At 37.9% G+C, this 12,068-nt stretch overlaps 1 protein-coding gene across 2 annotated transcripts in view; it reads left to right on the top strand.

Annotated features, from left to right (window-relative positions):
• Positions 1 to 12,068, top strand: part of PPP3CA (protein phosphatase 3 catalytic subunit alpha) — a 187,861-nt gene that overhangs the window by 139,194 nt on the left and 36,599 nt on the right. For both annotated transcript variants that reach the window (XM_030491535.1, XM_030491536.1), the window contains exons 4-6: positions 494 to 605; positions 1,921 to 2,066; positions 4,335 to 4,474. In XM_030491535.1, coding sequence (XP_030347395.1) covers positions 494 to 605; positions 1,921 to 2,066; positions 4,335 to 4,474 — 398 coding nt within the window. The remainder of the gene's footprint in view (positions 1 to 493; positions 606 to 1,920; positions 2,067 to 4,334; positions 4,475 to 12,068) is intronic.

The raw sequence follows: 12,068 nt of genomic DNA, 5'->3' as shown, positions 1-12,068 counted from the left end.
AGTGAAAAATGAACAAGCATTCACATTAAAACTGTGTAATACTGGAAGCTAAGGTATTTCCTGAAGTGTGGGTTAAGTTGTTCTAACTTAACTTTTCCTTAACCCAGGAAACGCAGATCTTCTGGTGAAATTGTTTCCATGGCGGGTTTCTACCTAACCTGCCAGGTGGAGAATGTGCACTTCATTTTAGAGATGCACAGGAAGTACCTCTTGATAACCGGGTCACTGAAAGCAGTGTGTGGTTGAACAGGGAGATACCACTTAGCAAAAGCGAAAAAGCTCTATCTGTCTATACTGATTCTGGTTTCAGCCCGTCCAGGTTAAAGTGCAGAGAAATGTTTGCATGTAATGTGTGAAAAAAGGACAAAGTTGACCCATTGAAAATAAATGTTTCACACACAATACTTTCTCTTCTAGGTTTTTTGGTGGGGGGAACATAAGTGAATTAGGTCATTAATTATGAATTATATCTTTCTTTGTTTCTGGTTTGCAGTGTGTGCTGTACTTGTGGGCCTTGAAAATCCTTTACCCCAAAACACTGTTTTTACTTCGTGGGAATCATGAATGTAGACATTTAACAGAATATTTCACATTTAAGCAAGAATGTAAGTCTGCCTTAACATTTCTACTCTTAACTCCCTTTTCAACAGCTTGATTTGTTATTTTGTGAGTATTTGATGCTGTTTACCGTTGGCAATTCTAAATGTACTTTTCTTGTTAACTGTCGTTAAAGTGTAATTGCCATACCCTGGGAGGGAGCATCTTGCAGGGGCTGGGGAGGGTGTCTCAGTGTTGGAGACAGGAAGAGGTTAGACACCCTGCAGCAGGTAATGACCTATACAAACCCAGGGGTGTCATTACTTGGTGCTGCAGGTATTTGAGTCACTTCAGCTTGCCAGCCAGCCTGGCCTGGGAGGCAGCGCGAGGCTACTGCAGGACCATCTGGGCCTCAGTGCTCTTGGTAAAAACCGCTACTTTTTGCAGTGGCTGACAGTTTGCTGCCCCACGCAGCAGCCTGGCAGTCAAAACCTGCCAGTACACTGGCTCTGGCACCTCTGCGACAGGTCTCTGTCACTAGTGGAGGAGGTGGCATCTTACCCCGTCTCATCTGCAGAAGGGGAAAAATGCAAGGAATTTGTATTTTTGATTGTTTTTTTCCCTCCAAGTATAGCATTTTCACATTTACCCTGTAAGTAGGCTTGAACTTTTCGGTGTGCTCTTTTTGTAGGAATTCCTTTCTGTGTTGCAAGAAAGGATTCAGTGACACATAAAAGCTCATTAGATGCAGACCTTCACCTGCACAATGAAGCTTTGTACTTTCTTCTGTGGCACTGTAAGCTGAAGCTCTTGCAATACATCTGCATCAGGGGTAAAGGAAATGTTAATTGGCTCAAAGGCCTCATGGTTTACTGAGTTTAATATGCGTATTGGTAAATTAACATTTCAGCTTCATTGTACCACCTTGTTCATTTCATAGTGGTATTTCTGTAGATAATTAATTATAAGGGAGTGAGCTATAGTTCTGATTACTTCGTAGTGTATTGTGTGATAATGATGATAACCATTCAGCAGACTTTTTAAGGCTTGCTGTATAGATTTCATGGCAGGCTATAATGGTATTTTATTATTACTTGTTTACAGTTAGGTTTTTTTTGGTTTTTTTGTTGGGTTTTTTTTTTTTTAGGAAAATACAATAAACTTGGCAGAACTTTTATTAGTTTCACCTCAGAGTTTGAAGAATTTTTCCAGCAGTGAATAACAATAAACTTACAGAATTTTTTGCATGAGGCAAGCTTTGGTACAGTCTTCAATGCAAGAGAGAGCAGTGACAACAAGATTGAGTTATTAAGCAGCCTCCTCATTTCTTTTTTCCTCTTAAATATTGATGGCACTTTCTGATACCGTCTTAATCTTTAACAGGTAAAATCAAATATTCAGAGCGTGTATATGATGCCTGCATGGATGCCTTCGACTGCCTTCCCTTGGCTGCTCTGATGAACCAACAATTCCTGTGTGTTCACGGTGGCTTGTCTCCAGAGATCAACACTTTAGATGACATCAGAAAAGTAAGTCTGAATAGTGCTCAGGTCTAATAAGTGAACAGTTAATTGCCAGCATCTAAAACTTAAATACTTTTTCACTGTTGTCCATTTGTGTAAGATGCTTGTGTATCATTTCGACATTCACATTGACATTATCGCCTTTTAAAGATCTTTTTAAATAGAACATAAAAGGCATTGAAGCAATTAGTCCCATTTTGTTGAGGTGAGGAAATCACCAGCATCCAATAAAACAAAGGATTTATCATCTTCGTGTTCTAAAAAAAAAAAAAAAAAAAAAAGCATTATGTATGTAAGTAATTACAAGTGAATGAATACATGGTATGGATGTAAGTACTGTCTACTAGCAGTGTAAGCACACCATCTGATTATTCCTTGTGCCTTGTTAGGCATTCTGTACTTTTTTGGCAAAGAGATAAAAATAGCTCTAGAAAAACCTCACAATACTTAAAGCATTTAATAAAAAAGAATGGTATGATTGCAATGAGTATAGTAAAGATAACATATAACTCTTAAAAAGCATCAAGAGCTTCATTCTCAATAGGTCCTGCCACATTTTTAAAAGTACTGCACTGGAGTACCTAGCACATTGTCTAAGCAAGGCTTAAGAAGGTGATGCTTGTGTGGTACTCATATATTTTGAGAATTTTCTACCAATCTCATGAAAGTTCAGGGAACAATGTCAGGCCATCTCTTCACGTAATCTGATGTTGTTGCGTGTTATCAAGGATTAATTTTTTTTTCAGGTGTTTGAAAAAGAATCTCAGTTGATATTTCTGAAAGGAGGTATTTAAACCATTCATTCTCAGTATTTCCAGCAGAAAAGATTTTCTTATTTCTTGCTTGCATTTTGAAATTTGCAAACATGGATATATACTTCTGAGATTTAAAGTTACTAAAAGATAAATTATACTTTGAGGCTAATTTATAGCCTACTAAGAAATTAATATTTTTTTTTTTTAATAAATTAAAAATTGAGCCAGTAATTACATGAAAAAGCAATTAGATTAAGATATTAACTGCACTTTTAAAAATTACTGAATGTAAAGTTTCATTTCTGAGGTAAAGCTTCACTATCTAATTAAGCAAAAATATTCTCTGCCTAAAAATTAGCTGGCTTTGCAACAATGTAATGGCAGAGTAAAGCTGTTCAGCTCTCAGATTCTAGATTAGGGTCATTAACATCTTCACTTCCCCCCCACTAGCAGGTTAATTCATCTTTTGCAATCAGCAGGAATTGGGTTTGCATATTTATGAATTGTTATTTAATTTAAATGAATTATAGTTACAAAAGCAAAGTTACCAATTATGGTAGAGGGCTGAAATAAGAAGTGTAGGTATGATATGAATATTTCATGATGAGGGCACAAAGGTAGAATTGTAGAGGTCTCTTATTAAAACTTTTTAACTGAGTGTTGAAAACATCTAAAACCAGTTCTTTCTGAATCTTTTTTGGGGGCGAGGGAGAGGTATGTTAGGTGTGCTAGTAAATCATTACTTGATCTTTTTGGTCAGAGTAGAGAATATTTTGGACTGCAAGTCTGATTCATAAACCCATCTTAACAAGGGTTGTTTTTATATTGAAGAGTTCTTGCAGAGGAATACTGATTTTTAACATTTCGCTGTTTTGCTATGCTTTGTCTTATTTGCAGAATGATTCTATATAATTTGAATTTTTTAATACAGTATTCAGACAGAAAGAGGAATTTTTAGCTGCTTAATTAGGGCTAAGGTTATAAGAGCAACAAGAAGGTCATGGCAAGATGCTGTAATGCAGAAATGTTGCCTTGGTATTTAAATACTTTTTTTTGGTGAAAAAATGTATTTAAATCAAAATGGGAACTTGCTTTGTAATAACTATTGCATTTTTAACTTGAGGTGCCTCACTCACATAAATCAAGTGCCATGATGTTTAAAAAGATCGCAAAATACAGAAATACCATCTTCTCTCTTGTCCACTGAAATGCTTGCAAAAAAGAGTAGAAAAGAGAAAAAAAATTGCACTCAAAAATTCATGTAGAATGGGAATCCACTGTATTTCTTAATTTTCAGTTGTATTTGTTCCTTCTCCTCTTTGTCAGTGTTAGCAAGGAGTGTTTTACTGTTATTCAAAAACCATGGCTTTAAAGCTGAGAGCAACCTGCAACTGAAAAATAGATTGATTTGCATCCTTGTTTGCCAACCCATGGAATGAAAACCAGTAACTTTGCTTTAGTGTTTCTGTGGTACATGGTTGAAAGAAGTTAGTATTTCTTTGTCTCCTATTTTTCTTAGTTAGATCGATTCAAGGAACCACCTGCATATGGACCTATGTGTGACATCCTGTGGTCAGACCCGTTGGAGGACTTTGGAAATGAGAAGACTCAGGAACACTTTACTCACAACACGGTCAGGGGATGCTCGTACTTCTACAGGTGAGTATTACTACACTGAATGGGTTTCTCTACATGGACTTGTTCTGGTTTTGCAGTATAAGTGTATGCTTGAGGTTTGTAGTTCTGCTTAGATAATTGAGCCTTTTTGTCTGTAGGCTTGCCTTGTTTTCAGGAAAATTCATGTTTGGTTTATTTTGTATCTTGCTTTCACCCATAACTGGGGAACCTTAAAATGACTTAATTTTATTCACCAAAGCCTGTGCATTTTGCTTATTTTCTGTTCTTGCAAGTCAGGAAATGAATGTAGTTCATTTCTTTTGTACTTCAGAAATGTAGTTACCTACCCCTTTTTAAGTTTGAAAGTTAATTTTACGTTAATTTAACTTAATTTTGAATGAAAGATGCCAGCGATGGGAAACTCACTACCTATTGCTCTGCAGGGTAAGTAAAAATTGTGATTTTCCCCACACAGGTACTTTTTTTGCCCTGTTTTATCAAGCTTTTGTTGGGGAATGGTTCTTCCCAACAAATTCAGGGTTTGAACAGCATTGGTTAAACAGGACTTGCTAAGAGCTGAAATGCAGACAAGTGCCTGTAACATTCTTTCAGAAACACATATGGACTTAAATGTAAAGACATCAAGTTGTAATTAATCTTTGAAATGATTTCTTTTTATTGATGTTTTTAGTAAAATATAACTGAGAATATTCCTAAAAAAAGTAATAGTAATTGGGAGGATAGAAGGACAGTAAGCAAATCTCTTAGTTTGTTACTATTTAAAGGAAACTTTCTTCTGTTTCTTTTCCGCTTAGTGGTGATTGTCCTTTAAGCATGGGTGTGTGTAAAGAGTCAGAAGACTCTCTTTCCTGTATGTTAAAGGAGTGGATTTCCTTGGGTGCTGGGGGATGCCCACTGTCCCTCTTTTAACAATGCACAGGGAGACCAAAACAAGCAACAAATGGTTCCCTTTTCCCAGTTATGCCTGGGTGCTGACTGCAGCCTTTCTCCATTTCCAGCAGTAGGCGACTTGGTTTGTAGACCAAGTCCTGTGGACACCAGGCAGAAGACACTACATTAGGTGTGCTTGAGCTGGGGAAGAACCTCTCAAGCACTACTTGTCTTTCATCATAGGATGGGCCTGTGTTTCCTCATGAACAGCAGTGGTGATTACATTGTTCCCTCCTCTGTCAGTGTGAGAATTTTGAGGGATTTTGGCTTTTTTTTGTTACAGTACTTAAGAACAGTATTTAAGTAAGTACTTAAGAACTTGCAAGGATGCCAGAGTAACAAAACTGGACATTAAATGGCAAAATAAACAATGTATGCAGTGAAATCTTAATTTAAAAAATCATTTTTGTTGAGGAGAAAGGTGAAGATGCTATTGGAATGTTAAGAGGTTGTTGAACCTTTGGAAGGGAGCAGTTCTGTTTCAGCCTGTGCTAGCGACATGCAAGTCTAAGTTTTTCCAACAAGCTCAGCAGAAGTGAGGAATCCACTCTTCTAGTTATCATATAAAATCTCACCTTGGACATAGCTGTCCTGTAGCTGTTCAGTAACAGGTAGAAAGTAAATCAATGGGTTCTACCAGTAACCAGGATACAGAGCAGCTAGAATCAACCTCCTTGTTGGTAACATTAGCAGGAAGGTAACAGATGGTTTGACTTTTAGAAATGAGTTTTCCTAGTCCTTTTTTCGAGCTGTAATTGCTACAGCACGGGGATGGGGTGAGAACAAAGCGGTCTGTACTGCAGCCTGGGCTGCTGGCATGCACCTTCCGTGGGCAAGTCGTGCTGCGCCTTCAGATCAATAATGTCTGGAAGGTGCTCGTTAAATGTGTTTGGTCTCATTATGAAAGAAGGTGTCAAACTGTTGCAAACAATTGATCTGTGCAGAAATGGGCTTATGACTCTGAGGGCTAAAATCATTCCTCTTTCTCTCAGCAGCACCATACACTTGAGCATGCCTGGAACTCCCAGGCACTGAAGGCAGTGAGTAGTGGTGGTTTCACCTCATGAACCTCTCTTACAAAAGTGGAAAAAAAAAGCTTTGCAAACATATCTTGTTATTATATACAGAGCTTATTATATACCAGAACAACGTTTAGATCCTCCCCTTTTTCCTTCTTCCCCCTCTTCCCCCCAAGCTCTGTTTACCATAAAATCTCCCTAAAATATGTATGTTTCCTCCTGAAAATATATCCAGTCCGTCCCCTGACTCACATTCAGAAAAGTTGCATATTTCAGAGAAAGAGGAAATACTTGAAAGATACTTAATTGTCAGGTTATGTGTGAGGGATATGTAACTGCTTAATGTGAGCAAATGACTAGCTTGGAGTCATCTGAGATTGTATAAAGGCAAATGTTACTCTTAAAAGAAGTGCCTAATTGCTCTGGAAGGTCACTAATTGCTTACCTAATGATAATCCCTGGCAAAAAAAGTATCCATCGCTGTGCAACGTCTAATTTTGCTTGACTTTTCTTACTTCCTACTTACTTCCTGAGAAAAGGAGCAAATTTTCCTAAACAGCCAACTCAGCTTGTAAATGAGCCCTCCTTCAAGGCAGTCTGTTGAGAGGATGGACTATGTTTATTCTTCAGTGAATAAAACTTTTAAAGTTTCTTCAGTCATTTCCAGAAAGGGAAGTTAAAAGATAGCAGTGCGGATTTTAAAGGAAGGTCAGGAAGATTTCAGGCATGCACATGAACCAGGGAAGTGATTTCTAGATGACGAAGATCTCTTAAGCAATTGCAGGAAATAACTGTAAGAAATAACTTAATCAGACATGTTCATTATAATGGCAAGTTTTGAGTGACTTTTCTCTGATTTAAAGTTATTTCCTGTAACCAAATGCTATGAGGAAAAGAACAGTAAGGTGGCTTTCTGTGTACATGCAACATATTAACAGCACTTTCCAGCTCAGTAGTACATGAAATCTTCTCCATTCAGCCAAAATTCTTTTGTGAAATTTTTGAGCCATTTGTATGATGTAAATACACATAAGAAAGTGTAATGACTGTGGCTTACAGTAGTCTGACAAGCTTCTCACTGCATTTCTTAGGTGATCGCTCACATACAGCCTACTGAATTTCAAAATGATAAAGTTTTTCTTCAAGAAATTTCTTTTCGTGTAGGAGTTTTTGAGGCTCTTATGGCTAGCACTGTGAAATGCCAGACCTTGAAACCACAAGTCTAACCTGTCATTTAGAGATGTAAAGAATGGTGAGCATAATTTTCAAGGGTGCTAAGAGTCAACGCTTAATGCATGCCTTTTGCATCCAACACATTTTGCAGTGTGGATTGTCAAAATTTATGGATCCTTGGAAATACCAATAGCACAATGCCACAGTAAAAAGTAACTGTGAAATTTGAGTAATTCTTGGAAATTTATTCAAGTTCTCTGTGCCTTAAAGTGACCAAAGAGCAATAGTGGTGAGATTTCATTTCCCCTTTCTGAAATTTCAGGTTGTATGTTCTTCACAGGACATACATGCAACACTGCATGTTTGATGCAATTTCGTGAAAAAGTAGAAATAATTAATGGAGTGCTAGTTGTGTAAATTGTTTTTTAGTTATGAGTCAAGTGAAGCTTTTCTTTAATCCTTACCCAAAATAATGTCATATTCAGGGAATGTTATGAACAAGGGGGAATTAGTTTGTCCCTGAGTGAGATTTTCCACTCTCTTTCCCCCCAGTTTTTCAGCTGATCCAGCCAGTAAAGAAGTTTTCCTTTTTATTTATCAGATTATCCATTTTTGCCTTGAATTTATTTAGTGAATGCTTATTTGTACTTAGCTGGTTGTACTGATCTTGCCAATGACCCATTGCACTGATTTCATGCACTAGTAGTACAGTAACTCGGGCATTTCTAAAAGAAATGTATCTGACTTGGTAAGATACACTGATACTTACCATCTCGAGAATGGCTTCTTTCAGTGATCAGAAAGCTTGAAGAAGTCAGCTGGGCTTCTTTTCTCTCTGCAAATAATACTGACTTAATGGGAGACAGCCACTAAGTGGGTTTAGGCAGTCGTTGAGATGTGGGGAAAACTCTTTCCTTTTTAAGCCATACTGGGATGGGGAATGTCATTGTTACCGTAAGATTTACTGGATGGATGAAGAATTGAAATGTTCTTTGATCATATTCAGACAAGGTTGCTATGAGCATGCATGGTGCTAACCATGAAAAATTATGATTGGATCTATGCCCATCTTGTTTCACTTCCTTTGTGTAAAAGCTTTGGTAAAGAACGTTGGAAGTTTGTTTGCACAACTGAGTTAATTAGTAGTGTCTTATCCTATGTAAGGTACATCAAGGGCTTCCTATCAGGCATAGGCACAAGTGCAAGTTTAATACTCACTTTCTGGGATCACTTATGTGTATAAGAATTGGTTAATTGCTAACTTTTAACAAGAGCCTGGCAAAAGTCAATGGATGGCCTCAGAAATAGAGTAGATACTCAGAAATTTGCTGCAGGCGTGGTGCTCCAGCCTCTTGGGTTTTGTTAGGACTTTAATATCAGTTTTTAAGGAATGGTGAGCATGATAAAGCCGTTTGATTGTTGACTGCATTGTTAAATTTTTCAAAAGCAATACAAAACCAAAGGCAGAAATAGTTAGCAGTGACAAGAGTCACTGGAGCAGGCTCCTCCAAGAACTTCATTTCCCAGCCTTTGACGGTATTGAAATGGTTCAGCCTTGCAGATGCTCTGGGGTAAAATAATAACTTGGCCTTGCCAGCACATCATTTCAGTGGTCTACTTTGTATGCACGCTAAGTTTGTAAATATGCAGGGATTAGAGAAATGTCTGCTGAAAGCTTTTGAAGACTGTAGCATGTTTCACCTCAGGGTGTGAGGCAGAGTTGCATGTTTTCAGTAGCAGCATTTTAAACAGATTCTTTTGCTCACTTTTCCACTCTTCCTTCTCCCAGGCCAGAAGCTTTTTGCTGCCCTCACACTAAATGCCCAGCTCTATTGGTAGAATTCTTCATGTGCTCCATCAGACCTGGGAACACATCCAATTTTAAAAGAATGACTCTGCAAAGAAGATATGTGTTTATTTTTTCTAATCACATGCAGTTCCCTATTCTGCTTCTCAGTGCAGCTTTGCCGACAGCATAGCTAAGGGCTAGAAAAAGCAGGTGGAAAGAGATGTGCTGGGAGCTGCCTAGGACAGCAGAGTAACAAAAGCATTTGCCTTTGGAGACTGAAGTGTGAGGCCGATGGGCTTTGCTGAGAGCCTGGTTTTATACGTGCATGTAATCTTAGAGAAGCCATTGGGCTGAATTTAGATGTCTTCTTTTTAAAGAGATGTTTATGCCTCTGTTTTAATAGTATGATGAAGGATATGGAAAAAAAATAGATAATACATCAATTTTTTCCAGTTTTTGGTGTAAGACTGATTTGAAAACATCTGCCATTTTGGTTCAAATTAGCAAAGCATTGCTTCTCTTCCAAAACTGCGTAGAAGTAATCAGTGATCATGCAAAAGAGACCTCAGAACTGCATGAGGCATTTTAATGAAAAAAGCATGCCAAAGTAGGGAATAATCACCGTCACATAGTCTATGGGGAATAACATCTCTCTAGCGTAGCAGTGGGGTATTTTGTTTTCTCTGTGAGTCACTGCTCTGCTGTGATTCAGCATGACACATGAAGTACAGGCAGAAGGCTGGGTTGTTGTGGAAAAGCCTGTTGCGTAGGGGGGGGTGTCTGTTTGTTTGTTTTCCCTCTTGGCCAACTGCTTTATTTCTGGCTCATCTGAATTACAGTCTGGGCTCTGCAAAGCAGGGCAGGGAGGAAAGCATTTCTGGAAGGGTAGTGCTCAGAAAAACTAGTAGGGAATTTGATTGAGATGATAATTTTCATTAGAAAGATTAGAAGAAAAATTTCCAAGCAGAAGTCTTCTCTGTAAAAGCTTGTTTCTGATAACTTTTGCCATAATCTCTGTTTTGTTGGCATTTTGCAGGACTCCCTGCTGTTTACCTGGAGGGTATGCATTTTTGAGGAATGTTGTTTAATATGAACAGGAATATTGTTTAATATGAAACTCAGTTAGGCAGGAACAAACTGTTGTTAAGAAAGCACTGGAAATAAAAGCCCTATATTTATTGGGGTAATGGCTTTAAACTGAAAAAGGGTAGATTTGGAGTAGATATAAGGAAGAAGTTCTTTATTGTGAGAGTGGTAAGGCACTGGAAAAACTTGCTCAAAGAAGCTGTGGCTGCTCCTTCCCTGGCAGTGTTCAAGGCCAGGTTGGACAGAGCCTTGAGCAACCTGGTCTAGTGGAAGGTGTCCCTGCCTGTGGCACAGAGTTTGTAACTAGGTGATATTTAAGGTCCCTTCCAAATCTACCCATTCTATGATTCTATTGTCACAACTGTATAGCATATGTGACATCTGCATACAGTGAAAACCGTGCTTGTCCCCAGCCTCCACTTCAACAAGTAGCTGAAGAAGAATGTCTGAGAGTTGCTTTGCCTTTTTCAAAACAAAATATCCAGATAAACTGCTCATGGGTTGTAGTGGTCTGGGTAATATGAGTGCTTGCTCATTACAGATACCATGCTATTCACTTAGAAGAAAAGATGGCAGCCGGATTTTTCTTTTTGTGTATTTGCATGGAGGACTATGTGACATCTCTGCCTTTCTAGGTGTGGGCCCTGTAGAATCAGCCAAATTCTGCTAGTAGAGGTCTATTTTCCACAGATTTATCAAGAATAAGATAATTAAAGAATAACATCCCTCCCCACCCCTTTTTGCACTTCGAAGTGGAAAGAAGAACCTATCATGTCTATGTAGGAGCATTTTTTTTACCACTTCATTGTATCTTCTTTAAAAGCAGTACTTAACACTGGATGAAAAGAATATTATGGGGGAAAATGTAATAGGCTAGACATTTTGAGCAGCTGCACTGATAATGAACATAATCAACTGTCTATCAGATTTTTCATTATAGACCCCAGTTTTCAGAAGTTAATGTAAAAATTTCTAAACAAAATGTACCATAAGTCTGCATTTAGTCACAATTAATTATGAAAAGAAATGTATGCAAATTAGTTCTCATTTGCCAGTGGTTTGAATGGCAGCTTGTCAGCAGTTGAGATCACTGCAGTTTCCAAAACGATACCCCACGTAATTTGGGAATTGAAATTACTTTATAATGGCAATCTTTTTAGACAATTTCAAATACCAAACCTTCAACTGAGAATATATGCTAGATGGGTCAAGTCCAAAACCAGCAATATACCATTCTACTGGGTTTGTAGGCTCTAGCTGCAAATGACATTTCAGCTTCAAAATATCCGGGAAGGCTGGAAGCAAGAGTAGGATTTCTCTTGGATAAACTGAAAGAAGGTGATGCATTAGATTTTGCAAAATTTTTTTTGTATTTTCATCTTTTTAATGCATGAAGTTAGAAACTGATGGCACTGTTAAGTGATTGCACGTGAGCTCCGAAGGTGGTCCATGAAATAATGGCTGGCACAGCAGGTCTTTTGTACAGTGTTTAGTTGAAGGGGTTTTGTTTGGGGTTTGTTTTTTTTTTTGGTTGGTTGGTTTTTCTTTTTGGTTGGTTTTTCTTTGTTTGATTTTTCCTTTTTTTTTTTTCTCTTTGGAGATTCAGAGACTCTGCAAG

This window comes from Strigops habroptila, chromosome 7 (genome assembly GCF_004027225.2).
Source record: "Strigops habroptila isolate Jane chromosome 7, bStrHab1.2.pri, whole genome shotgun sequence".
Classification (NCBI taxonomy): Eukaryota; Metazoa; Chordata; class Aves; order Psittaciformes; family Psittacidae; genus Strigops; species Strigops habroptila.
Note: the sequence above shows the minus strand (reverse complement) of the source record. Positions and strands in the feature narration are given on the sequence as shown.